Source organism: Sporothrix brasiliensis (genome assembly GCF_000820605.1).
Source record: "Sporothrix brasiliensis 5110 chromosome Unknown Cont20, whole genome shotgun sequence".
Lineage (NCBI taxonomy): Eukaryota > Fungi > Ascomycota > Sordariomycetes > Ophiostomatales > Ophiostomataceae > Sporothrix > Sporothrix brasiliensis.
In genome coordinates, this window is record NW_024467139.1 from 2,416,253 (window position 1) to 2,444,202 (window position 27,950).

Sequence of the window (27,950 nt, forward strand, 5' to 3'; positions counted from 1 at the left end):
GGGTCATGAGAAATATACAAAGGAATAGCTGTGTGTGTACGGGAGTGGTTGTGCACTATCCTCGTGTGGGCAAAACTCTTGTGAGAGAGGAGTCGATCGACAGGTCTTGCGATTGTGTCGTGAGAATGTTGGGATATTTTGGTACGGAATAGGAGAATATTACTGTTCTTGTTAATTTTGCAACAACTGTCACGCCTTACGAAGATTAAAAAAAAAGGAAATCAAGAATCAAGAAAACGGCATTGTTTTCGGCGGTTCGGGGTAGGAGGACCGATGTAACAAAAAGGACTGACAAAAGAGAGGGCCCTGCACAAGGGGACTGACGTGCCCCTGGAAGCCTACGTCGGAGGAGCCTGGAAGAGCACGAACGACAGGAGGACATGAAGGCCCGGTTGGCCGTTGGGCGGCCAAGTCGAGTTCGATGCAACGCTGTCCGGGGCAGAGTACTCGAAAAAGCGATTGGGGCCGAAAAGAACTACAAGATCGGCCGGGACTTGAATTTAGTATGGACAGCAAAATACGGAGTATTACGTCTTTACTTGTACATCGTGTATGGAGAAAAACTCTATACGATGTACATACATTGTGTGGAGGCAAAGAGAAATAGCAGGAGGAGCTTGAAAAACTCTGTTCGATTTGGGAGGCGACATTGGAATAGGGGTATAGTATGTACAGGAAAAAGAGTAAGGAAAGACTGACAGTTGCGGCTTGAAGCCGCGCGACCCAAATATAAAAGTAAAAAGAAAGACATAATAAAAGTCCAGTAAAAGTAGTCTGGCGCGATATGCTAGTAAAATGTCCATCCCATCGCACTAAGGGCCGCACACTAGTCCTGTCGCCTAGACGGAATAGCGGTGGTCCTTTAGTTGCACCAAAAAGTAAACAAAAAGAGCGTAATGAACATGAAGTCAAATCAAAAAGAAACCAACAGGTAGAAACCAAAAGGTGGTCAATACACGCCCAGGTAAAGATGGAAAAAATAGAAGAAGCCCCGCGCCGTGCATTCCCATTGTACCGTTTTGGAAGTGATAGTACAATGTGAGGAAAAAGAAATAAAAAAAGGAGACGAAAGCAAAGGGCCCATAGAAAAACAATCATAATACAAACGGACGTTGGCCCATCCTCAAGACCGACTGAAGATAGATCCTCTTGGACGTGGCGGTTTTCACGGCCGGTGGATTGCCAACTCGGTAACACTTTCGGTCTCGTAGTTCTTTTCTGCTTTGGATCCAGCATGGCGGCCGCCCACCATCTGGTCCAGCATTTCGTCGCTGTTATTGCTGCTGCTGCCAGCCGGCGAGTCAATGTGGTGGTGGAAGGCGCCATTCTTGCCCGGAAGTCCCTTGGTCGTATTCATCAAAATAGGTCTGGAGCGCCCGTTGTCGCCCTGTCCGTTGCTGTCGGACGACGGGCCGCCGAGGCTGCTCTGGCGCTGATAGGAGCCGGCGTGCTGGCTCTGGCGGTTGTGGCGGGCCTGCTGTTCGCGGCGCTTGCTTCTGGACTGCCACGGCAGCGTAAAGTCCAAAGTATCGCTCCACAGTGTCTGGACCGCCTTCCACGATGTGACAAGGTAGATGATGGCGTTCCAGAAACCCTGCAGCGGAAGCACGAAGGAGCTCATGTACTCCAGCGGGACGGACACTTTGTTGACATGGACAACGGAGAACACACGGTTGGCACTGGACGGGATCCAAGTCACCAGCATCGCCGTAAAGAACAGAATGGCGCACTTGGTATATGACCAGGCGGCCGTGTTGGCTTCATAGGCGGCACGGCGGCGGAGACGCTGGTTGGGTGGGTTGCGCGGGCCGGCTGAGACACCCACAACGGTCGGTCCGACGGCAGATGCAGAGGTGGTGGTGCGGTCTGCCGACATCATCTGCTTCAAAGTGTACGTGTTGGGCTCCATGGGAATCGCTCTGGGGACACCACTGCGGTCTCCGCTCTCGTCCTGGACGGGAAGACCGATGTCGCCTTCGCCGTAGGATTCGCTGTTGTTGACGTTGGCAACGCTAACCGGGCGTTTGTTTGACGATATCGTCACGGAGTAGGCAGCGTTTCCGACAGGAGGGCGTCCATTGTTGGCAGGGGCGGAGGGCTGGGGCGGTGCAGGGGTGGCAGCCTTGTTCATGTTGGCAGCACCTGAGCTGCGGCGGCCGAGAGGCGCCAGATCGATAACAGGGTCATGTTGGGTATTGACAATCTCGGTTGTGACATACACTTCGGTGGTCTTGCTGGAGCTGTACAGGTCGTCCATCGGGGGGAGTGGCTCGGGCTCGTGGTGGCTGCTGTAGTGAAAGTTGCGCAGCTGCTTGTGTTTCTTGTAGATTTCACGCCCGGCGCGGATGTAGATGAAAATGGTGATGAGAATGACAACCCAGACGGGGCCGTAAAACATGGCAATGCGCCAGATATCCCACTCGGAGCTGATCCAGCACCAAAGCGTGGCGTTGCCGTACATGCGGCCCTGTCTGTCGTTGGTGACGAAAACAAAGGTGAGGGCCACGATAAATGGAATGCCGTAGCAACAGATGAGGTATGGGATTTCCATGCGCCGCAGCTTTTGAGCGTCAAACTTGTAGTAAAAGGTTAGGTAGACGTTGACGGCCATGGCCAAAGTCCAGAACGCATCCGCCGGCATGAACCTTTATTGTGTTAGTCCCTTCTTTCATCTCTTTCCGCCTCGTTTGATCTCTTTTTGATTTCTGTTCACTTTTTCTGTCTTTTCCAGCACTTACATTTGAATCAGGAAGGCTTGAAACTGGCATCCAGGTGATAAAACATCACTTAGATATGATCGAGCCATTAATGTTGCCACGTTGGTCATCATGTTGCCAAACGAGGCATAGAATACAAGGCGGTTGATAGGCTTGTGGAATGACTTTGAAGCACTGAATGTGCCGATGACGACAAGGCATCCGAGGAGAGAAAGAACAGAGCCCACACGCTCCACAATGGCAAAGCTGTTGAGCGTGTCGTCGCTCAGGTCGGCGGCATCCATGATGGGCGGTGATGAGTGAAGCCCAGTAAAGAAGTCTGTTAAGTGAGTGTAAAACGTGGGCAAGAAAAGAAATAAGAGAAGGAAACAAGAAAAAGGAATAAAAAGAAGGAATAAGTAAAAAAAGAATAAGTGAGAAGAATAAGAGAGAAAAAGCAAAAGAGGAAGAAGAAAGTAATCGACTTGGCCTGGGCGATCTCGAATGGGAGCCGTGGGTGAAGAGGATGCTCCTGTTGTATTATAGAGGAGTGTGCTGCCGTGGGTCGGATCTACCAAAAAGTAACGAAACGAGCCCCTTATCGTCAAGGCGTATAGTGTGGTAAAGGTATCCTTTGCAGGAGTGGGATCAGTGCAGTGATGCGGATATTCCTAATGAGTCGGAATCTGCGGAAATACGTATCTCTGGGAACAGTAACTTCCACCCAGGGGACGGTTGGTGCCGTGTATGTTCAATATGTAATATGCAAACACGCTGAACACTTAGATATAAAATGCGGTGGGTGATGTTTGGTGTTGGGTGCAGGGGAGCCGAGGTGTCAGACCTTGGTTCAGGTGCTGATCATCGCAGCAGAGGATGAGACTGCAAAAGGAAGGGAACAAAAATTAACTCTGCGGTGAGGGCACCGACGTCTTCAAGTACTTTGAAACGACCAGAGAATGAAAAGAGCGGCGGCGGTCGGGGCGTAGCGCTGGGATCACGAGGAATGGCGAGAACAGAGCGTCTTGGTTGTGATCGACAGCTTCGAAGCGTGCACGCTGTTTCTCCTTCACTCTCGCAGATTGGCAACGATGCGCCCGGCGTAACACTGACAAAGGGAAAAAAAACGAGAGTGAGTAACGAGGCACAGTACTGTCCAACAGACAGAACAACGGAAGAGTGAGAAGAAGGTGCTTGAGCGTACGAAGCACGTTGTGCGTAAATCTGAAAAGGAAAAAAAAGCAAAGAGAAAGAGACAAGGGTCCAACAAGATGGGAGGGTTGTTAAAGGATAGAAGGAACCTCTGACTTCAGCAAGAGAACGGAGTTGGGGTGGAGAAAGGAGGGAGGGGGCTGTTCGCCTCTGGACTGGATACCCCTGCGCCGTACAGAGAAGCAACAAAAAACAATACTCCGCAGGTATTCTGCACGAACTAGGAGATGGGTTCATCATGCAAATGATTCGTGCACATCTGGGCTGGGCTGGGAAGGAGGGCCGATGTCTGTGAGGACCGGGGGGTTTCATGGTATCTGGAGACTTGTGCATAGGTGTGGCTGGATGTTCACGTACCTACTATGCTGTAGCTTCTCCTGCCTTGTCGAAGCCGAGCCAGATCAGGGTCTATGCGCTTAAGCCCAAGCGACAGACAGATGCCGAAGCGTATGGCAAGGGTGAGACAGTGAGAATAGAATATCGACTCGGGGACAAAGTGTGTAAGAACGTGAGCGGCGTGATGGACAGGCCGTTGCCACTTATGGAGTAGTACAGAGAGACGGGGATGCTGGCGCACGGTGATGAGACGACGTAGGCAGAGGCGGCGGGCGAAGTAGTGTCGTCTGTGGTGAACGTCAAATTTACAAACGATGCCAGAGATGGAGAAAGATCCGAGTGTTCATCAGCTTGGCAAAATAGGTTCCAACGCGTCTGATGTTGTTGGCAGTGTTTGAACGTGAGACGAATTTGGAGACGAAGGCTATTCTTCGACGGGCCGGTAGTGAAGGAAGAGTTGATAGATAGGCAGCATTTCGCATCGTTTATCTCGACGGGAAAATTGAGATGGAACAGGCGAAAGCAAGGTCAAACAGCAACACGAGAAGAAGAAAGAGGTAAATAAAAGAAGCATAGAGACAGAAAACAGAGAAGCAACATCGACAGTATATCAAGCAAGTGTTATTTTTCCAAAACCATACGCAAACTAGGGCAAGCGTGCGACGCGGGCGACGGTAAAATGCAAAATGCAAAAAGCAAGCGAAAATTGATATTAACGGGCCCAGATGGAAGTGAGAGGACACTATGTTCGCAAAAAGTGGCTGTGGGCGATAGAAAAAGGTGAGAGGAATCCGACAGGAATCTAAAGGCGTACTCTGTGTCAAAACCAGTTGTGGGTGGGGACCGCGGTGAAGAGACCTGCGCATCCCAATGTGGGAAGTCCATAGTGACGCACATCTCGTAGTAGAGCAAATATCTTCGTCCCTTGTCGAGTTCCTCGAGTGCTTAAGACGGCTATTATGACATGGCCTGCAGGGTGCGGGAGGTGTTTTTGACGAAGGCGGCAAATACTCAACTGAAGACGCACATAATCGATCAAGCAGCTACTTCGAGGACAAAGGCAACGGACGGGCCAGAGGGTCGCCGAGGCCTTCGCGAAGTTCTCTTTTGCCCCATGCCTTGATATGTTCCGCGCCGACCCAGACGGGAGACCCTACTGTGGACATCGCGATCAAAGAGACTTAGAAGAACGGGACAGAAATACAACTTACTAGGCAAGTTGAAGCCAAGCAAAAACCGTATGCGGGGACCGTCATGGCTGGCCTGATAGGGCAAAGAGACAGATAAAGAAGCAATATTGGCCGGGTTTTCTGTATCTATTTCGCACGGTATTTGCCAAAGCGTGCTGGCGACGTGTGCTCGCGTGTAGCTTGTTGCTTCCTGTCGAGGTTTCGAGGTTGACGAGGTACACATACCTTATTCCGCGCCTGTTGAAAGACCAAAGGTACAAGTATAGCTGACGTCGTATGCCGGTCGGTGGAGTCCAGAAACGGAGAACATCCTTCGCTGCTTCGTTCTTAGACACTACTTTTTCTCCGCCATTGTCTGTCTCATCTGGTTTTTTGCCTCTTTTGTTTTCTTTTTTTTTGTGCAGCGGAGGTGGGTATCATTCTGCTCCTCAACAAGAGGGTGTCGTCTTCAGACAGGGGTTAGGGATCGGCGGGAGGTCCACAATGAATTCTACACCACATGAAACCCTTGTCAAGCCATGTGAGAAGCATTGAAACGGCCAAGCAAATACCCCAAGTCTCTTATCCTCTCCAAAAGCAAACGCTCAGGCTCTGCCCAGATTTACTCATGGTAATGAAGGGCGTAGCGCACCTCGCCTTTCAAACAGTGCTAAACAAACAGGCCAAGAACGCGAGACTTCAAGGCATAGCCGCAGTTGCATGCTAGTCCAGGGGTCCTGGATTAGGACGTTGAAGAAGGTGTAGGCTCGGTGTCATCGAGTCGGGGTCTCCAAGACCAACAGGATGCTGAAACCTGGGGACAAATAAATGTAGCTCGAGGCTATTGGTGTTGGGCATACTTGACCAACAATGCCGACTAGCAACGACGACGCGATTATGGGAAGCCGGTACGATTTGCAGGTTACTGGCGAATCATTTCATTTTTGTGTCTCGTGGGCTGGTGAGGCACGGAAGAGATTGTGCCTTTTATGTTGGCAATGCAAAATGAGCAAGCGACGCCATTGTGCTGTTGGCGGCAGGAGGAGGCGGAACACCACGGCGATCAGAATAGAACATTCACCACAGGCCGTTCCAAAGTGGCACGGCTAGTATGTCTGGGAGGTCGGTGGTTTTTTTGGGGGGGTTTTTGGTTTTTTGTGTTGAAGATAGTCAGGCATTGCAGCACTGTCAGTTTAAGTCGGTGGTGAATGCGGATTCCTCCACATAACGTTCAGGACCAAAACGTTTCTTCCTGACAGTTGGGTGAGACGGGCCGTTTAGGAGAAATATGACTGCTTGGGGACAAGCAGCCATTGGCAGATCCTTGCAAGTTTTCTTCATAGGCTAAATGCGTCGACACATCATCCTCCTCAGGAAGTGGCGACCGTCAGCCGAGCATTGAACTCATCCTGGAGGTGGAGTGGAACCCCGTTCCGATGTCTCATATTGCTCGCATGTTGTGTTGAGAAGAGCCCCTCAACGTTTTTGTATACGAAGGAGATGACAGGCTGTTTTCGTCCGAGTTTGCATTGCTCCTTGTAATGCAATGCCTTACCTCGTTGGCGAGCAGAAGCACTGCAGAATACGGCGGCGAAGTAAGGACTATTGTGCCCAGAGATGCTCCTTTCGGTGTATTGGCCTGTGATACCAACTCTCCTGAAGAGCGCATGAGCCAATGTCCCAAGCCACCCGTGGCGGGAGAGAGGCACAAGGAAGCGAGAGCCAAACAGTGGCTGGCCCGACCGCCGGCCCCAGACTCGACATTTCGTGAATTTGGTCGAATGGTACTATGTCCTGAAAAGGAGTTCTCAAGTTGCCATTTCTGGCACACCGCCGCAATGAGTGGCAACATCTCTCCGTGCTGGGACTGGTCGCCCCACTCGGTTTGGACATGAAATATGGAGTCTGGGGAAGCAAAATTTCAGAGGTACGACGTGAAGGGCTGAGAGGAAAACCAATGGCCAAACTGACAGAGGGCGAATAGCAAGGGGAAAAGCAGCACCCATCACATGGACTCTGGCAACGAACCTGGATTGCAGTAATTGTTCACGGTGAAGTTGCAGCAGGGCACAGACATGCACCGCGGTGGAGACGTGGACGCCGTTCGGTGTCATTGGCGAGCTTGTGTGAAGATATGACTGCCTCCATTGATACTGATGCAGTGTTTCTCTGTTTTCCGCTTCGCAGTGCCATTGTGGCTTGATACACGATTGACTGGTGGCAAGAAAGGGGCGCTTTGCTTTCCTGGTGGCCGGGACAGCCTGGGTACGGAAGGAGCGATCTGTGCTGGAGACGGACCACAACATCTTTGCGACTGGTTTACCCCTGTTGAGTGCCGACCGCCCCTGTCGCTCCTGCTTCTGCCGTTCCGTGTCGTAATGGTGTAGCCAAACTCCCGTGCCAGCTTTAAGTATGGCCGTGTAATTACTCCAAAGACCTGTTCCGTCGTTGCTTCCGTGACGGAGAGCGGCACAAAAATTTGGGACTTCGAGGGAAGGAGCGGCTGTGATGGAGATTCAGAAAACGGGAGGAACGACATTGAACCATAGCAAACCCGATGGTGTGGGCAGCACGGGCGGCAATGGCAGTTGCAATGCTGGGAGCGGGAAGCAGCCAATGGTGCCTGGGGTCCCTGGAGCGTTTACTTCGTATTTGCACCTATGCTCCCAGCCTGGTACGCGATGAACGGTGGACATGCGAGAGAGGATCAGTATCACAGTGCCTTCCCCCGCAGACAAAATGGTCCAGAAATGGAAAGCACTGGTTGGTTTGGCGGCAGAGGGTTCGTGCACACTTGTTGGTCTTTCTTGCCCTGGTGGTTCGCATTACGGTCACATCGGCCCTACCAAAAGAGAACCATCGCTGAACAATGAGGAAAGAGCAAACGCCAGACAGGTCACAAGCTATTTGTAGGAAAACGCATGAGCAATATGTTCAGACAAAATGTTTCCGTCTGTAATATGTCGTACCCTGTATTGCGATTCACCGCATCTTGGTCTCTTTTCATTGCCGAAACGTTGTTTCTAGCATTGTACGCGAACGACAGGCAGATCGACACTCGACTCCCATGCCTAGTGCCCGGAAGCATGACGACTTAATTTTACTTTCCGCCTCTGTTTTTCACACCATATTAAATGCCCTCGGGCAATAGCAATCTCCAATGCTCGTGTCCAACGACCCTCACGAACCAAGCAACCCGACTTTTGGCAGTCTGGTGGTCAGTTCTTCTTTCGTATGTTACCTGGACGGTCATCATGGAAACCTACCTCAGTAGTATCCCAGGATCGGCGCCAAGTAGTCAACAAGCAGCTTTTCCATTCGGAGACAAACGCGACTCCGGTTGCCTGCGTGACAGATTGGAAATGCCCCATGCCATATCGACAACCGAGAGCCAAACCGGCGAGTATTACAGCTTTCGGACTGGCATATAGGGTCGCTCTGTTCGACATAGCTCCATATCTACCTTGCTCCCTGCCGTTTGAGAAGACAGTCACAGGACCGACGACAATCGACCGTGGCCGGCCGGCAAAGTATCCATTCGTGTCCAAAGCGCCTCTTGAACACGACGTTCGAGGACTGTGCGCCCCGCCTTGTACGACGCATGTATGGGAGATCGCTTGGTCGATGAAGCATCTAAACAAGAAAGGACTGACTCCAGTTGGGAAGGAAGAAACAAAAACACCTGCAAATGCCACAAAACATCACACTCAAACGTCAACAAATACACCTCCAGAAATCTCCGGCCCGAAACATTGGAAAGTCAGGCAAGATAAGCTGGTCGGGTGCAGCAGACGAGTTCATCAGAACTATCCACGGCACGTAGGACAGGACACAACTTCATCAGCGTGCCCGCAAGTTACATGTCACTGACTCTGCGGACATAGAGAAGTTGAAGTTCTTTTCACCTTGACCTAGGATTGCTCCTCACCACTTTTCTACATCGATGCAAATTCCCTGCCATTGGTTCGTCGCCCCACCACGCGGACTGTTCTGCGCACACTGAAAATGCGACATGACGCGGCACCACTACGCTCAAGCCCTGCTTGAACTGGGCGAACACTGCCCTTTTCGTATCTTTCTCCTCTCGCATTGCATTCACCTGTTCCTCGTTCTACGGTTCTCGTCCGTGCTTATGCCGTTTTGAGACGATAAGGCACAGGGCACCTCCAAAAATGGGCGAGTTAATTGCTTTGGAGGATTTCCCATACTCGGTGCCGCCTAGAGTTGCATATTCTGCAAACACTGTCACGGCTTTTAGCTCCCCATTGACACAGCGGGTGAGCCGCTCTTGCAAGCTAATGCCGCCTTGGTCGAATGGTGGAGGTATGAATGCCATGAAAACCGGGGAAGCGTCAGGGACACAGGGCTGCACAGCAGTGCCAAGGAGAGCGTCTGCCGTGAGGGGTGGGTCAGGTCATGACCGCACGCTGAGGTCATTGTCATACTGCCAGTGAACTCTAACAAAGCTAGGGCCCTATTTCCAAACTTTCAAAGAAAGATTTTGACAAAAAGAAAAAGAAAAGCAAAAATCCTGCGCGGCTGATCCTTGAGGCTCTGTCGTCAAGACGGAAATACAACACATCCTTGCTGACTTTGCAGGTGCTACCTACAGATAGGAACCAACAGACACGTTCAAGGACTTCAACATCTAAAAGGGACCTAGATGGCCATCCCTGTTTCTCCTCTCACTCTCTTTTCGAGCACAGCTTACACCGAAAAGCCGTCAGTGTATACACTCGCAACGCTGGTTTTTCGGGAACGGCTGTGGCATAGAACGCCACATAACCACCAACTACCAGGATGTGCTCGAGGCGCCTGTTGACAGCCCTGTGCATATTTTGTGTTCCATCTCATGTACGTCGGCAAGCATTAAAAAAGCGGTCGGCTGCTCTCCCAACCTGGACCTTGCATATCAGTGCCGACCCAAGCAACTTGATGTACGTGCCAATGGCTGTGGTATTCCTAATGAGACTGAATTTGAGCCTGGGCCACCCGCCAATGCCAGAGGACAGGGTTCGCACAGTGGCATTTGCGGTAACCTGCATACACACAGTCCGCTCTTAATGGCCCTGTCAGGTCACACTTTGTTGGCCAAGTCGTTCACGCTGAATGCCAGCATTCAACAAAATAGCTATGACCTTTTATCACCGAACGTCACTGCCCGTCAGGCCATTACTATTACCAATCAAGACGCTATTAGGGCTTCGACGCGACCGGCTGTTAAGCGATGCTTTTCGTGAGCAGAACCGGGGGCTCAAAGCGCAAATCTACGACATCAAGAGCATTTGAGAACTTGCCTCCTAGCCAATAAGAATTACTTCTATTAGCTTCACCGGTAGTTCGTGTTTTTGAAGAGGCTCACGGTGGCCTTGTCATACTGGGGTCATCCAATTGACCCTAGTAACTTACGCAACTCATTGTGACACCCAGAGCCGAGACCCCCAAAAATAACAAGACGAAAGCGAAAAGAAAAAAAGAGGGAAAGGCAGAAGAAACGGAAACGAAAACTGACAGAGAACGGTACCTGGGTTGTGCCCGAGTGCCCTCCCTGTCAACAGCACAATTGATGTTACTCTACCCCGGCCTTGGTCCCGCCTCTTGTGCTCACGTACGCGAAGATCAGTCTTGATAAGCAAGCTCTGTACCCCAAGTATACGGTGGGCGGCCTTGTCGACAGCAATTGCAGTCGTCTCTCGGTGCTGACAACGTTGAAATGAAAACACCAAGTCATTTCCAAAGGTCCCTATCCGCAGTTTTCAGGTCAATGCTTCCGAGAGACGGAAACAACGGTCATTTTGATTCTGTACAACACTCTCCGACTCCGTACGGCGTATCGATTGGCTCCATTGTGCATGGCGCTTGCTTGAGGATTTTGGTGGCGAATGCAGATTCTTCGTAACCTGACAAGGGCTGTCAGTGTTGCGCTCGACCGTCTAACGTGAGATAAAGCGTCACATCGTGCAAAATGAGGGCTCTTAGGGGCACCAAGACGGATCGCCCAGGAGGACTTTACGTGGAGAACACGTTCGCCGGAAGCACCCCAGAAGTTTGCTGTATTCCGTCAACAATGGCGATAACACTGATTGAGGGATCACAACCGATGACAGGGGAAAAGTGAGGTCAGATGAGCCTGCTATGCCCCTCCGAAATCGACTTGCTAAGGATGCATTTAGCGACTGGGCAGTTGATGGATGGAATCAACTTAGCGACGTTCTTTAGCGGTGTCTCACCAATGTATTCACACGATGATAAACCTCACGGGTCTTGGTTCCCTCGGTATCCGACACTGTATGTGTTTTTTTCTTTAAAAAATTTTTTAAGCGTTTCCCCTGAGTCTGACAGGTACGCATACACACAATCACACTCTCACACACACACCTCTCAGGAGATTGTATGCCGTACGACGTTATCTTTCACATCAGCAGAATGCACCCCAAAAATCCACCCGCTCCTGCAACACGAGTGACGCAGAGATGCAGAAAAGCTTTGACATCCTAGTGTGCCTGTCGCAAAATCGTGAGCACAAAAAGTGACAAAACTGCACGAAATAGGATTTGGCTTGTGTAAGAATGACTATCATCCACACTCGGGCAGAAAGAAACCAAAAAAGGGGGTCGAGCGCCGCGCTAACGTCTCATTGTGTTCCTTTCGTCGCGCTCGCCTTCTTACCTTTTCTACCGTTTCCTTTTTTCGTCCTCCCCCGGCTTTATTAGCCGTCTCGTCTCATCGCGCAAGAGGGGTCCGGAGAAAAAAAATAGGCAGAAAATGATGAGACGAGTTAGCTCTGGGTGATTGCGAGAAAAAGAAAAGATGAGAAGCAAAAGAAAAGTTGCGGGGGTAGCACACGCGCCTCTTGTCTCAGACCTGCACGCAAACGTATTTTGCTTTGTATGTCGGGCCGTGCTGGTAAAGCGTGCTTGTATCAGATGTGTCCGAGTTGCAGGTTCCTTCGGCACAAAGTCGCAATTTATGCCGATCGGAAGAGCAGACTTGGAGAGGACGTGTGCAATGGGACAAAATGCTCTAAAGTGCCTGCATATGATGCGTAGATGGCTGTTCTCGGCAACACAACAATTACATTCTGGACCATAAACAGGACAGAGACCAGCAAACGAAAGGGAAAGATCATAGCAAAAGTCACATTTTGAAAGGTCCTATGTACGGAGTAATATCCAAGAAGAAAGCAAACGCCAGGTCATGATGATACAAAATAAAGAAAACGCAGATGAGAAACGTAAAGAAGTACAAATAAAGACTTGAAAAAAAGATAACATCGTATATATGCTAAACCGTTAGACTGCGTAAGGTCTCTCGAACTCATTCTCGTATTCACCTCCGCCTCCGGCCGGATAGGAGGATGGCAAACTGTTCATTCTCGAGGTCCGCGTCGTCGGTGATATGGATCTTGTTGATCTTGTTGATTTTGTTAGCGGCGGCAGTGTCGCTGCTAGGCATCTCCATCACCGGCTTGGCCTCTGTCTCGGTTTCGGGCAAGACATCGGCGTCATTCTCGTACGACTTCTCGATACCGTTGTTTCCGAGCAAAAAGTCACCAAAGTATTTGACAGCACTGAAAACCTCTTCACCAGTGGGCACAATCTCGGAGCTCGGCAGCAGGAAGCCGTAGCTGCCCGTGTCACGCAGCTTGATCTGGTAGCTGTACTTGGCGTGCAGCTCGTGGTAGAACCAGTCAATGGCGGAGCCGCCACCGGACTCGATGCGGGTCGTGGCGGGAGTGTCACTGGCAAAGCCCATAACGCCCTCGCAGGCCGATGAGATACTATAGGTCTCGCCCGTGGACAGGCGGATGGCCTTGGCGAGCCCAGCTGCGAGCTCTTCGAGGTTCTCGAGATTCGGCGGGTCGGCGGCGCACGAGTAGGAAAAGGGGAACATGATCTGCTGGGAGTACGAGTGTAGATCCAAGAAGCCGCTAAACTCGACGTTGTTGTCGTCGACCTCGCGACGAGCCCAGGCAGACAAAGTCTGGGCCTCAATGGCCTGAAATGCAGACTCGCCGCCGTAAGACTCGGAGCAGGGCTCGTCGCGGGTCTTTCTGTCCCACTCGTAGCCAAAGGCGTGGTCAAGGTCGAGGCCGCGGCAGTAGCGGAAGTTGGTGGTCTGGCGGGTCTTGCGCCAGAGACGGTCGGTCTGCCAGGTATACTCGTAGCCATCCGGGTTGACGACGGGCACGAGGACAATGTCAAAGTTGTCGACGAGCTTGGTGATCATGTTGGTGTGGCCGTAGCCGGTGATAATGGCCCAGGCGATATAGCTGACGGAGCTGGACGAGATCCACTCACGGGCGTGCAGGCCGCCCGTAATCAGAATCGTCTTTCTCTTCCTAGGCGGCTCGGCGGCGCCCGGTGGCGACGGCTTGCTCTTGTGGCTCTTGTGGTTCTTGTAGTTCTTGTTCTTCTTGTCCTCCCGGCCCTTCTTGTGCTTGCTGTGCTTCTTCTTCTTCAGGATCACGAAGCCGTCGTCCTCCTCACTGTCGTCAACCTCTTCAGCCTCGTCACCCGCGTCCACATTCTCAACTTCCTCGACGTCGTGGCTGTCAAACGGCTCGCGCTCAGAACCACTATCCTGCGTGCCCACACGCAGACCAAGGATCTCGCGACCCTCGGCCGACTCGCCGACGCTGACCGTGTTGACAAACGGAAACATGACGTCCAATAGCTTCATCCACTGAACAATCACAGGGTATGGCTGGTAGTCGCGGAAGAAGATATTGTCCGTGCCACCACCACCAGTGACGGAAGTCTCATCGTTCGGGAACGAGCCGGGTGACTTGGGCGGGAAGTAGGCGGCGCTATCACCGCCGGCCAAGGCCGACAGTTTCGGGTATGTGTCGCGGACGGCCGCAGCCAGGTCCGGCACGAGCGGTGAAAAGGACCGGTGTAGGCTCGTGGGCAGCAACGTCAACAGCGATGACACATCCTCCTTATCAATCAGGATGTCGACGGTGCCTGTAAAGTTGTTGAAGGACCAGATGTCGAGGAAGAGACGCTGGGCAGCGGCAGCCAGAGCAGCCTCCTCGTCTGGCGTAGCGACATTGAAGCGGATCACGGTCTGCTGGGCGTACCGCGCCGAGTTGGCAGCAGCATACCACTGCGTGTGCCGCGGGTCACCAGTGCTCAAACGATCCCGGTTGAAGATGTAGTCGGCGATGGAGTCGCGCAGCCAGGCAAGACGCATAAATCGTGGCACCCACGAGCCATGGGCCGGCTCAGAGATGCGGCCCGCATGGTGGCGTGCCGCTGCAGACGGAGAGATAAAGAGGAGGAGCACAGTGGCCGGTACGAGCAAGAGGTACAGACTCCGGGACCACATAGCGGGCGAATGATAAACGGCGTGACGGTTTTCTGTTTTCGTAATCCGACGATAGAAGAGGATGAGGCACTTCGAATCAGCCGGGGTCAGCCGGGGTCGGCGGGAGAAAGGTGTCGTACAATGTACGATCACGCGATCTCAATAAAATACTAGACAGTCGTGTAGCAGATGTGTCCTCGGGCCTGTCTGCATCGATGGGTTGACGCGAAGGCGATGCCAAAACGAGGTCGTGGATTGATGGCGGACTCGAGAGGCAGAATGAGACGTCTCCTAATAGCCTTGTAGTGGGGTTATGTGCTGGAATGTGAGAGAACGGGCCAATCAGAGTTGCGCTTACATGGCAGCCTTGGTTCCTTCCGTTAGGGTGTCTGACGCAATACTGGGAACCCACTGGAACTCGGCAGGAGACAGCCAAGGGCCCACTATGTGCTGCGGAGTCACGTCTATTTTTTCGGTCAGTGCAGTGCCGTCCGTTATTGCTGGCATTCGCCGTTTATATCCGCAGAGCCCCGAGTTTCGGCTTCTTATTTGCACCGAGGCGTTATGGCACAGATCTTTTTTATTTATGATATGTCGTACTGAATTGAGGGTTTTCAGAAACCGAAACTGACCAACACAGTTCTGTTTCCTCAAGACAACTGGTGTTGGATCTCAAATCATCTCGAGGTAAACAACATCATGGCCGCCCGAGCTCCGGTCTGGGGCAGCCGACTGGCACACCGCTCCATACAGGTTTCGTCTTTGCAATGGACATCAAGGAAACCAGGTCAGAGACATGTGTTGGGTAGCTTACAGGCGGCACATGCTCCGTACTCATCAAAATCTGTCGGAAGTGACGACGGCCCGGTGAAGCTGGCGTTTGACCTGCACAAGCCCGAGAAGCCGGTGGCCGATGACAAGACGCGTCCGATTCTGGTCCTGCACGGCCTGTTTGGGTCCAAGAAGAACAACCGGAGCATAAGTAAGTAAGTTCAGTGCCTGACAAACTATACGGGATTGGGACTGCGTACACTGGGGGAAACGGTTTGCTAACGACAGACCAGAGTCTTGGCAAGGGACCTAGGACGGTCAATATATGCTCTTGTACGAAGATCCTCTGTTATTTTTTCTTGTCCTGCTTGCCGCTGACATTGTAGGACATGAGAAACCACGGCGACTCCCCCCATGTTGCGCGCCATGACTATGAAGTCATGGCCGACGACGTGGCCAACTTTATCAAGGAGCACGGCCTGACTGACCCGTCGATTATTGGGCACTCAATGTATGTTTTATTTGGTTTGGTTTGTTCTACTTTTGCTCTGCTGGTGGCACATAATTTTCCCATTGCAGGAACTAACCGTCCAAGGGGTGCAAAAACGGCCATGGTGCTGGCTCTCAAGTCGCCCGACATGGTCCGCGACATCATCCCCGTCGACAATGCGCCCATCGATGCCGCCCTCCTCAGCAACTTTGGCACATACGTCCGCGGTATGAAGTATGTCGATCTCTGCCGCGTCAAACGCCAGGCCGAGGCCGACAAGATTTTGCAGAGCTACGAGCCATCGCTCACTATCCGCCATTTCCTGATGGGTAACCTGCACCGCGTGAAAGTGCCCGACGACGATCCGAGCCCCGAGGCTGGCAAAACCATTTTGCAGTTCCGCATCCCGCTCGGCACGCTTGGCAAGGCACTGGACGTACTGGGCGATTTCCCGTACAAAGACACCAACGCAGTGCGCTTTGAGAAACCAGCGCTCTTTGTGCGCGGCACCAAGAGTCACTACGTGCCGGATGAGGCACTGCCCATTATCGGACAGTTCTTCCCGCGGTTTGAAGCGGTCGACATTGAGGCTGGCCATTGGGTGATATCAGAAAACCCCGAGGCCTTCCGACAAGGTATGTCCTTGCTGTCGTTGAAAGCATATCTTGCACCTTCGCTGACTGATGCTATTACAGCCGTTGTCCGCTTTCTCACTCCAAGGGACGATTGAGTAAAGTGGAAAATGGCCAATACCGGTCCACACTTACCAGTCCACACTTTGAGGTGGAAGAATACCTAGAAAATCGTCCCAGATATAGACAATCCTTTGAGATTTGTCCGCAAATAGACATTAATTGCAAATGAATAACATGTTCTGTCTAGAATGATATTTCTAATATAGCCGTAAACACAAATGTGCAACATTATCGTAGGATCTTTGGTGCTAAAGATGGGGAAAGGGTATCGCAATAGGAAATAACAAATCAGGCAAGAAGATACACTGAGCACACCACATATGCCGCTCTCAGCAAGAGCAGTTGGCGAGGTAGCTAGCTTGTCCTTCTCCCTCACGACTACCTGCACCTAGGGACACAGTTTCGGCTGCTCGTCGAGGCGCACTCACAGCACCAGAGGCCACGATCCGGTCAACCAGGGCGACAAACGGTTCCCGTACGTTCTCGCCCGTCCGTGCACTAGTCTCAAAGAAGAGAGGTGCTGCGCCGTCGTTGTCATTGTATTTGGCTGCCAGCGCCGCGCCCTCTTCCATCGACACGGCGCGACTTGTGCCTGCGCGGTCCACCTTGGCGCCCACCAGGCAGAACTGGCACTTTATTGAAGACCCGGCACCAGCCATGGCCGTGTTGGCTTCGGCCTCGGCGAACCAGCTGTCCATCTGCTCAAACGTTGTGCGGTTGGTGATGTCGTAGACAAAGACGATGCCGTGGGCGCCGCGGTAGTAGCTTGTCGACAGGGTGCGAAAGCGTTCCTGGCCCGCCGTGTCGAGGAGCATGACACGGCAATTCTTGCCACGGACGGAGAGCCGCTTTACATGCATGTCGATGCCGATGGTGGCCGATGCATCGTTGGGATCGAAGTCGTTGTCGCAATATCGCTTGAGGACTGTAGAGTCGTTACTGGTCAGTACAATCCAGGAACAGTCGCCAGCGGCATACCCCCAGCAAAGATAATCTCGAAAGGACGTCAGAAAGGAGAGGGAGACTGACGCGCCGTTTTGCCGACGTTTGAAGGCCCAATGATGAGGATCTTGAGTGCTGATTCGGTCATGTTGGCTTTTGTGACATGTGCAGATCCGAGGTATCAGAGAATATGTGCAGAAAAGTGCAAGAATCGTGTTGTGGCAGAAGTGTCGTAAAGAAAATCAACAGAGTCGTGCGAAATGACGTACCAGCCTAGATTGCGCAGGTACTACTGCCAGATACAGCCATGTGAAAGGCGAAAGGCGGGAAGGCGTTAGTGGGCCCTTCAGTTAATTGGCAGACGACAAACACTGGAGCGTCCAGTCTACAGCAATGCGATTGGCCCAATGGCCCAATTTTGTCGCCACAAACACATCGCCGTCGTGTCGAGGTCACAACAGGAATTGATTCGCTACTCAACTCTGCCCAAGTTTGTCGGTTGGCTACTTGTTATTAAACTTTTTTTTATTGTGTGTATGATGGTCCCTGACTGCTTTTGGTTTGAAGAGTATTGTAGCATAATACCAACGCCCTCTCTCTTTTTTTGCCCATCCCTCGTATCTGCTTTTCATAATCTCGTTTTCTGTAGAGACGTGGAAGAAGCAGAGGAAACACAAGAGAAAAAATAAAAACACCAAACGATAAAGTCAAACAACCTCTGCCCTTAAACGTCTTCATTCAAAGCCGCCATCGTCCCAAAAATAAAGCACGCCTGGCCTGCCCACAACAGAAAAAGTGTGTGGGAGAGCACATTTATACCTCCTCCAGGACAACCTCCTTGAACTCGCGCTCGACCTTCTGGCCATCCTCGCCACCGCCCGACTCGCCGTGCAGGGCCAGCAGAGAGCCCAGGTCGAACTTGGGCTGCTTCAGCATCTTGACCTTGCGGATGTGGACCTAGTGTTGTTAATATTGAAAACAACTACAAATAAAAGGGAAAGATACGAGGGGAGAACAAACATTCTGCAGGGGATAGATGCCCTGGGAAGACTTCTCAATCTCGCGGCCAATGACCTCGGGGATCAGCTTGGCGGTCAGCTGCTGCAGGGTGCAGCTGCTGGCCTCGCGCTGGATGATCTCGGTCATCTTTCTCCGGATGGCGCGGATCTGCGAAGAGGCGGCGTAGGTAGTCTTCTTGATCTGGTTCGGGCGGCGCTTAGTGAAGCCAATGGCGAACAGGCGCAGCAGGTAGTCGTCGGTGGTCTTGACCGTGATGTTGGCCTCGATCAGAGTCTGCCACTTGCGGACGAGCGACCGCAGCTTGTCCGAGGTGAAGTCCAGGCCGTGGAAGTTGGTCAGGCAGTTCTTGCCCTGGACCTCGTCAACCCGGAGCTTGACCTTGCGGAACGAGTGCTCCTCATCCTTCTGCAGATCAGCAAGGGAAACCTCGATGATGCGGCCCTTCAGGGCATCGTTGGCGTTCTTCAGACCGGAGGTGCGGTTGACGAGCGTCTTGCCGACACTGTAAAAGGAGGGAGAGTTAGAACCTGTAATCTCGTACTTTTCGGACCTGACCGTTGTCGAAATTCGGATCTAAGATTGAGGAATTGCTTACTCCCGGGTGGCGAAGGTGGTAGGGGCCTTCACGGCGTACCAGTCCTTGCGGGTGAAGGGGTCGACGGTCTTCTTCTTGAGGCCCTTCTTGCCCTTGGACAATCTCTTGTTCCTGTAAGAGTTCAAACCGTCAGCAAATGGTGTTCGGTTTTAACGTTTCGTCTCGTCGTCTTTTCGTTTCCATCTCTCCCGTGTCCTTCTCGTCCCATCATCGTCTTTGTGCGTTTCTCTGATTTATCTTTGCAAAAGTCGCATTGGTTCCGTGGATCTCAAACTTGAATTCCCATCAATATTGCAGCGCCAAGTCCAGCATATTGTGTCGCTCCGTTACTGTCGGCAGTCGGTAAGAAAACGGAAGAGCCCTCGTCGAGGAGGACAGGAGGAAAAGCATTGCCAAAGATAACAAAGTCAAGAGTCCACGGAGCCAATGTTTCTTTTTTTGAGACAAATCGAGATCGCACGCGAGAGATTCTGAGGCCGAAAGAAATTTGGAAGAGACGCAGAAACGTAAAGTCGCAAAGACGTTCAAATGGGATTTGTTCGTGTTTCGTACTTTCCGACCGCCATCTTTGCAGACTATGTTGTCGTGACTTGATGGAAGGGTTCGTGGAAGACGGGTGGGTTGGTGATGGGAGAAAGAGGTGAAAAAGAGTGTGAGGGTTCGTGGCCGGGGAATATTGAAAAGCGAAATAATGGGAATGGCCGAAAAAAATTCAGAGGCGCCCTAGGGAAAAGAGGGGAGGGTCTGCCACACACAGAAGCGTGACAGAGGGAAAGAGCCAGCCAAAACGCACAGAGACTGGGGCTACAGAACCAAAACGCCCGCGAAAGAATCTGTGGGCAAAATTTTTGAGTAAAAGCGGTGGGGCTTGTTTTTGGTAATGGTGAATTTCCATTGGCTGAGAGGCAGTTAGGGCTTCTCAAATTTAAACTGGGCCGTCAGGGCCACACGATAAGACGGCATAAATGCTTATCAGTAAAGATGCTACTAATGAGGCAAGTCTCCTGATATCGTTATGTCCGATATATTATGTCAGTATCACTTATCCACCGTAGGACGCAACCGCATCTTCGATAATTCAACGCTGCCATCAGGATCCTGAACTCCTGTTCGCCTTCTATGTCCCAGGCCTAACCAATATTGCGGCGACGTGCCGCCTTGTGATCGAAAACAGATTGACTGCTTGTCTTTCATTGCCAGATGGGCAGCCAACGTCAACGAGTGATTATTTGTACTCCCGGAATAAATATACTACACGTTCGGTTACGAACGCGTCGTAAGAAAGAAGCTAGATTCAGTTGGTAAGCCATTATTTGGGCTACATATAAGGCAAGCAGTGTTGCTCTATGCTTGTGCCATGTCTTGTCCTAAACGCATGGTACTAGCTATAGATATGTCAAAACGATCGCAGTTCGGCCGAATGAACGAAGTGGAAATGGATTGGGTATTGTATAACGATCAACGTGCTATCTTTTTTGCGTTTTCTTTTCTATGTCGTGGACGTCATGGATTCATGGTTCTCGTGTACTTTTTGGTGTGCATTCTCGTGAAATAAAAACGCCCATGAGCAACAAACCAGCACCCATGCTCTCTTTTAATTTTTTTTCTCCAGTCTCTTCCCGTTATTTTTCTCTAACGATTTGTGGCAGCTTATAGAGTCCCAAAGAAAAAAATGTCGACAATGCAAACGGTGTCGACAATGCAAACGGTGAAATGGGACGCTGGCTTTTCCAGGCCGCGTCGACGTCTCTCCGTTCGCTGGATTCTCGTCCGTTCTCTTCTTATTGGGTCCTGGCGCTTGCCATTTGTTTTTTGCAAACTCTCCTTTTCTTGTTTCCAATAAAATCCTGCTTATAACGCCCATGAAGATGTCTCTCCAGGGGTCGAAGAAGGCAGAGAGTAGGACAATAGCAAGGTTAGACTATAGAGCAACTCGATTCGACATCCTATTTCAAGGATTGTCAATTACATGTCACCTTCGTCGTCTCCTCTAGCTATGTCCGATTTGAATTGCGTGGTTAAAATAAAGTCGTGTGTCGATAAAAAATGTGGAAGAGACGGTGAACTTCAAATAAAATGAAGGCGCGAGCTTTGGCCGTGGCTGACGATCGGAGTGATGTGTCTGGGGTATGTGTAGTGTGTAGTGTGTGGTGTGAGGATGTGTAAAAATTGGTGCGGTCTCTGTATGGTCGTTATTCTTCGTGATTTGTTTCAGATTCAATTTGTTGTCGCTTTTCGTAGAGCTGTAAAGGTTCAGTTTAGACTCTCGTCTAGTTGTCAACGTCATCGTCTTCCTTGTCTTGGTTGTCGTCGTATATGTCGAAGCTGGGGAAGCTGTAGTAGTTTGCCGAGCCTAGGGAGTCAGTAAAGAGTAAATCAAAAGGAACAGAGACACAAGAACGAGAATAAAAGGGTCACGACTTACAAGGGCTGTGTTGCAGATCATCGAGAGAGCTGCTCGTGTGCGTTGAGGCCGGTGACGAGCCAAACACCTCGTCCGTATTGGCCCGCCGGCGGCATGCATCGACAGAAGAGTCGCCAGCAGATCGCATGCCGCTGCCGCCGGGACCGGTGCTGCTGACGGCTGTCGTGCCGTTGCGGCTACCAACAACGGCTGCAGCCGACGAGCGGCGCTCGCTGCCGTGCGGTGAAGTCCGCCGCGAGCCGCCACCGCCGTTACTCATGCGGTCAAACAGAGCGCCGTTCGAAAACGAAGCAACGGGCGAGGTTGCACAGGACGAGAGGTACGCGACATGATTGAGGAGGTCGGTGGCGCGGCGGTAGCTACTATAACCGGGGACGCCGTTGTTGCTGCTGTTGCTGCTCTCAACGCCGCTTGGGCTTGTGTGGCCGCTGCTGATGTGACTGCTGCGGTAGGAGCTGGGCAGTGCCATATCGAGGGCGTGGCTGCCGGTGGAGGATGTGAAGAGAGAGGGTTCAGTGACCGAGGCTCGGAGCAGGCGCGGGCGTCTCTGGCCAGAAGATCGAGACGCTGCTCGTGGCTGCATTGTTATGGCTGCAAGTGCAAGTTTTATAGGAAAACACCATGTGCAATGTCAACAAAACCAGGCGAAATGACGTCGTTAGCGTTTGGTGCCGTCGATAGACCGGTGCACACAGATCGGGTGTTTGGCGGGAATCGACCGCGGTGTTGACAATTTGGAGGGCAATAAAAAACCGACAAATGAATGCAAAAGGGGTCGATGAATATTGAAAGGCAACGGTCAGTTGAGATGGAAGATTTAATGGAAGACGACCCTTTCTTCCTCAAAATCCAATCTAGGATATTGTGCCGCTGTGTTGATGTTTGTCGAAGGTGCTGTGAAGAAGTGATGGCGTTCAATTTAATGTGAGCTTTGAAAGTGCGGACAATTACTGGTTGTCATCGGAGATGGTTCAGCGATGCCAGTTGTCAAATGTCGTGCGAGAAGCAGGTTATATGAAGAGGGCAGGATGAGAGTAAAACATGAAGATAAAAGATCAATAGAAGCGTCGACATAAATTAAATAAAAATATACAAGAAGTATGTTGTATGTAACAGGTTATTTGAAAGCCGATCGAGGGTACTATAAGAGTTGCAACACGTACGCGTCGGACGCAGCAATATGTATCCGAGAATAAAGTATGGAGCGGAGGAATCAGTTTCGAAGCTTGGCGACAAAAGTAAATGGAGAGAAAGAGATGAAAATAAAAAAGAGGGAAAAGAAGACCTGAGAGCTACAAAGAAAAAAGGGGGGGTGTTGAACTTTAATGGAAAGACGCGAGAATAAGGCGGGAAGAAAATATGAAAAGACAGAGGAATACGAACGTCTGCACGCCCTCATACGTCGCGCCTCACTCTCACATGGGGGTCTGGCACACTCCCACCACGCCACCACCACGACGCATCCGCCGTCCCATCCCATCCCCAAAGATACCAGTCGGTTATGGGTGGGCATTATTCTAAACTTGACACCGGTTTATTTCACCCCCTGTCCTCTGTTCTTATTTCTTTTTGTAGTACGATGCTTTTTTAATTAGTTATTTTATTTTGTTGGGCTCAGGTGGACAGGGGTTTCAGCTGAATGGGGGTTTGTAGGGTCGGTGGAAGCGCGGGAGAACGAAAGAAGGCCAGCAAAAGAACAGGGAAAGAAGGAAATCAGGAGTCCTGAGTAGAGAACGATATTGAATGACAAAAGGAGAAATGTCAAATAGTGAGCGGCCGACGAAAGGGGACAAGACGAACTAGGAGAGACCAAAGAAGAAAAGTTAACGAAAGGAAGCCCCAGAAAAGTCAGGAACCCGCACCCATGCATCGCCGGGACCTGGGACCAGCAGGGGAGTAGTGACAAGTCAACAGGGGGTGAATGACAGCAGACGAGACGGGAAGATACGCCAAACCATGCCAAACCGGGCCAGGCCCCAAGACGCCAACACAACAGTGCTGATGATCATCACCAACTTTTCACGTCCGACCTCAGATCATTTGTGCTGTTTTTGTATAGTTCAGATTCCGTGCACTTGTCTTCTGAGGTCGCGTACCGGCTTGGAAGATCCCTTTGTTAGGTGATTTGAGAGACATTTTGTATCGAGATAGCAGACGACGGAAAGCATCGATGACCCCACGCGCAGTCGATGGACAGGATCCCGTGACAAAACTGTAGTGAGACGGGTGGGCGGTGTACAACATATGGAGATTCATAATAAGAGTGGAGGTTGGGCGACGAAGCTCGATGCTTTTCCATCAGTCACCGCTTTTCACGATCAGCAAATGGATATGGAGCCGTTTCTTCTCTTTCTCCGCTCTTTGTTGTCATATTTTGGGCAGTTTTTGTTAGTTAAAATAAGCGTCAACATGAGGTAAAATTACTTGGATGGTCCCAGAAGCACGGAAGAACACTCTCCACCGTCAGCACACATAAATCAGTGACAAAAAGACAACTGACGCACTGTTGTCATTACATTTACCGGCAGATGTTTCCCCCTTCATCGGACTATGCCGAAGTGTGTTGAAGGAGCATGGGCAGATGCGTGATGCACGTGGGCACGAGCCTGATGAAAATGGAAGAGAGAGAGGAAAGGAAAAGGGACTGGAGATGGACAATGAATATGGGCAGCTCCGCCGTCTTCCCAGGCAGGTAATCTTTGCGTGCTTTTCTCCCATGGTCCCTTTTGTTGTGGTGATTGCGGTCTTTGCGTTGTTATCAGGCCTCCTGTACCGTTTCCGAGAGCTGTTCTCGTCCAATGGTTTCTGAAGCAGGGCGTGCGCTGAGCGCAGAACCAGAAAGAGGCACAGCACACAGGGAGATAAAACGATACTATTCCGTGTGTTCTCCGCAGTTTGTGGTGTGTCTTTTTTCTCTCACTTCTGTACCATAGGCCAACAGTTGGCCTGCTTTCCCTGCCAATCCTTGTCACTCTGTGTGTGTGTGTGCCGTTTGCAAAGGTTAACTTAGCGGGTGGCCTGGCCAGGCCGCCCCCTTTTTGTGAGACCCGGACGGAGTGTCGACCGTTGGGTTGGGCACGCACTAACCACCTCTCAAGAGGTGGTGTGGGTCCAACTGAACTATGCGTGTCTGGAACTCTGTCGATGCGCGATGCGATGGGCGAGAGAGGGCCAGGGAGGGGAGAAAGAGGAGAGGACGTGCGATGCCAGCTCAGAGAGAAGACACGAGGAGGACGAGAGGGAAGTGAGGAGAAACAAAGAGGGGGTGGACAGAAGAGAAGAGGAGACTTGCAACTCCTTCCGAATCGGCGAACACAGTCGTTTGAGTCGTTTGTTTGTAGGGAAACAGCGACTAGCAGAGCAGGTACAAAGCAAGGCGCGGAAAACGGAAGGCGGAAGGCGGAAGGGAAGGCGGAAGGCGGAGTGCCACTTCCCTCTTTTGCGCCTCATTCTCCCTACATCGTAGAAGTGGTGTGGCAGCACGTTAGGAGGGGGCTGACGCCATTGCCCCCTTGTGAAGCTGGTGTTGTCAACCCCAATAAAAATATCACGTCTTCCAGGCCCCAGCGCGATTCTCAGGGACAGACTGTCATCCCTTGCGTGCCATGTTCAGCACGCGCAAGTCCTTTGCGACCCGTCCATGGCCATTCCTTCGCTGCTACACTACACGGCGTGCAGCACTTTGTGTTCGTTGTACTCCGTATTGACGGAGACCTGGCAGAGTTTTCGCGCCCAGTGGCCAAAATTTTTTACATTTCAGACATATTTCGAGCAAGGCTAAGGACCAGCCGTACTGGACTACCTATCCGGGGAAGAGGGTCGGCGCGGCCGGCTCGGTCGGGCGTCGGTTATTTTAGAGACCCTCCACACTCAGTGTAAGTCGTCCATTTTCTCGTTTGTACGACACATTTCGCGTGCAACCGTCTCTCTCCTTACTGAACCAAAAACCTTCTGCTTCGTACTTACGTCTCATTCGCAGTGACCTGCCCCATGGAAGACTGGTGTCCGGACGTCACACGCCCGAATTCGAAACCCAGTTGGGTACAAATACATATGTACATGTACGTGGACGGGGCCATTTTCCATTTTCGAGTGTCTGATTTGTCTGTTTGTTGTATTGTATCTTACTACGACGTTGGCTCTGCGTTGTTCAAGTGGAGAGACACAGTGTTTCTCCTCAGCGAGTGATTGCACTTTCTTCCAATACTAGGCTTGTTCGTCCCCCAGACCGAATAGTCGAGAAACTAACGAGCCCCAAAGGAAGACAAAATAAGGGGCATTCTTATTCCTTAGATTCTTTTGTTTGTGTATCAGCGACCGTCTTTCGGAAGATATTCTGGGAGCTAACAAGGATTTCCAGGCATTCTGAGGAGGAGGACGCTGGGGGTCAGCAAAAAGGAACGCTAACAAGGCGGCAAGAAAGCAAGAGGAAAAAGTGTGATGATCAAAGTCCGAGAAGTGTCTCGAACTCGCCTCCCCCTTTTTTTTGCTCTTGTCTCATGTCAGCGGCGTCCGACGTCCATTGACCGGTCTCAACCTCCTCATCAGTGATTTGACATGCCCGAGCATGTGCCCGCCTCACTCTTTCCTCCCACTACGATTCCCTTGTCGTGTTCGATCTCCGTGTTTCGCAAGTACTGCGCAGTGTGCTGTGATTTCAGAGAAGAACCTTAATGATACGCTACCAACCTTTCTACAGGTGTCATATTCCGTGTCTTCGAAAATCATCTTGCTGGTGTTTTACCGTTTTATTACGTTCTGCTCCGTTCGTCATAAACCTCTTGCTGCCAAGGAACTTCAGCCGTTGCTCCAGCTTGCACACTCTGGCCCGTCCATTATTCTCGAGTCTCTGCATACGAAGTATTACGTCGTACACCTCCCGCTTCGCCCTTACCCGGCAGCGGCCAGTACGGCAAGCAGCCGGTCAGGAAGTCTACCTCGTCATTGACTTCCAAGTCTTAATCCCTCCCTTTCATTGCCATCACGTGTTCCATTTTGCACGACAGAATCCTGCCAAAGGCCTTGAACCGTTCTGCTCTGCATCCCGTCCTAGCAGGGCCTCGCTAAAATATAACCGGAAATTCGTTGACTTGTATTCTTGCCGTTGTACATTTTCCTTACAACAATGTCATGACAACAGAAACTCATACGCCCCCACCCGCGTCTCTGGCCTGGTATGACAAAGAGATTGCCTGTAGCCTTTCACGACACAAATCCTAACGAGATGCCCTGGTTACATTTCCGTACATGCAGCGATGGTACACGGTACCCAGCTCTGTAATCATATAAATGCACCTGCACAAGTACATCGTACTACAACGCCACTGCATTCTATTATAGTAAATTGATCGTCGCCGGTGTGCTGCGTCACACCGGCTGTAATGTATGGCACCCTTCCTACGTATATGTCTAATCTTTCTGCCCAAGCCCACCATTGTCTATGTGCCGTCCATGGCATTGTAGTTCATGAAAAGGCGAGACCAGACGACGCCAATTTGATTCGAAACGTAAAGATGAAATACGGCCGCATATACAGGCTGCTTTCCTTTTGCATCCTATCTCTATAGAGTGACGAATGAAGCCCAACAAGAGGTCTTTTCTGTGTCCTCCTGCGACGAAATGACACATTCTGCAGCACTTCTCCCGGTCCATTGTCCTAAGGGGAACCTAGTCACACTGTCGTCTTCCGTGCCTTTCGTGTTTGACTTTCTTATACTCCCTTCGTAAATCCTCTTTCCTGTCGCGTTACGTTGTCCTTTAACTTCTGTTGAAAAGTATGGCCCGGCACCATTGCACACGCCTGCTGCAATGCCGCCGGCCGCTGTCACCGGATTGAAACATAAATGGCTGAAGAGATGCCGTGTTTATAGTAAATTAAACTTGGCTTTGGTTTTAAGATATACTGGTGTCTGTGTGTTCGTTTTTGTTATATTTGTACTCTTTTGTTTTTACATTTTTTTGTTGTATTTGTATTATTTTGTTCTTACATTTTAATTTTTTTTTTTTAAAAAAAAGATATATCTATACCTAATATTCAGTACATTATACACAAATCGCGATAATCCAAGTACCCAGTACATACAGCTTGTACAAACATTGGAATGTATGTATCCCCCACACCTCTTACTTTCCGTCTCTCTGTTGGAAAGCACCGAAAAAAAATCAATGGTCACGAGCAAGACAACTGGCAATGCCCTGGGCAAAATAGGCAGCACTGCTGCATCACACTCTCTATCCCCTTCCCTCAAGGCTTTCTCGCTCCGCACTGTGGGGAAGCACCTTTACATGGC

At 51.1% G+C, this 27,950-nt stretch overlaps 6 protein-coding genes across 6 annotated transcripts; 1 reads left to right on the forward strand and 5 right to left on the reverse strand.

Annotated features, from left to right (window-relative positions):
* Positions 1-1,165: 1,165 nt before the first annotated feature.
* SPBR_06954 (uncharacterized protein) lies at positions 1,166-3,001 on the reverse strand (the record flags this gene model as incomplete). Its single annotated transcript, XM_040765210.1, has 2 exons — positions 1,166-2,645; positions 2,739-3,001. 2 exons carry the CDS (start codon positions 2,999-3,001, stop codon positions 1,166-1,168), a joined length of 1,743 nt encoding a protein of 580 aa, XP_040616640.1.
* A 9,741-nt stretch (positions 3,002-12,742) lies between these two features.
* SPBR_06873 (uncharacterized protein) lies at positions 12,743-14,743 on the reverse strand (the record flags this gene model as incomplete). Its single annotated transcript, XM_040765129.1, has 1 exon — positions 12,743-14,743. The coding sequence occupies one exon, from the start codon at positions 14,741-14,743 to the stop codon at positions 12,743-12,745; it is 2,001 nt and encodes a 666-aa protein (XP_040616641.1).
* Positions 14,744-15,421: 678 nt separating this feature from the next.
* Positions 15,422-16,713, forward strand: SPBR_07334 (uncharacterized protein; the record flags this gene model as incomplete). The annotated part of the gene is made up of 5 exons (XM_040765588.1): positions 15,422-15,708; positions 15,787-15,826; positions 15,880-16,004; positions 16,089-16,618; positions 16,679-16,713. 5 exons carry the CDS (start codon positions 15,422-15,424, stop codon positions 16,711-16,713), a joined length of 1,017 nt encoding a protein of 338 aa, XP_040616642.1.
* Positions 16,714-17,050: 337 nt separating this feature from the next.
* On the reverse strand, positions 17,051-17,768 carry SPBR_07822 (uncharacterized protein; the record flags this gene model as incomplete). The annotated part of the gene is made up of 3 exons (XM_040766076.1): positions 17,051-17,056; positions 17,107-17,603; positions 17,708-17,768. 3 exons carry the CDS (start codon positions 17,766-17,768, stop codon positions 17,051-17,053), a joined length of 564 nt encoding a protein of 187 aa, XP_040616643.1.
* Positions 17,769-18,433: 665 nt separating this feature from the next.
* On the reverse strand, positions 18,434-19,418 carry SPBR_07604 (small subunit ribosomal protein S3Ae; the record flags this gene model as incomplete). The annotated part of the gene is made up of 4 exons (XM_040765858.1): positions 18,434-18,577; positions 18,641-19,142; positions 19,236-19,346; positions 19,390-19,418. 4 exons carry the CDS (start codon positions 19,416-19,418, stop codon positions 18,434-18,436), a joined length of 786 nt encoding a protein of 261 aa, XP_040616644.1.
* A 2,087-nt stretch (positions 19,419-21,505) lies between these two features.
* SPBR_07802 (uncharacterized protein) lies at positions 21,506-22,243 on the reverse strand (the record flags this gene model as incomplete). Its single annotated transcript, XM_040766056.1, has 2 exons — positions 21,506-21,588; positions 21,661-22,243. 2 exons carry the CDS (start codon positions 22,241-22,243, stop codon positions 21,506-21,508), a joined length of 666 nt encoding a protein of 221 aa, XP_040616645.1.
* Positions 22,244-27,950: the final 5,707 nt, after the last annotated feature.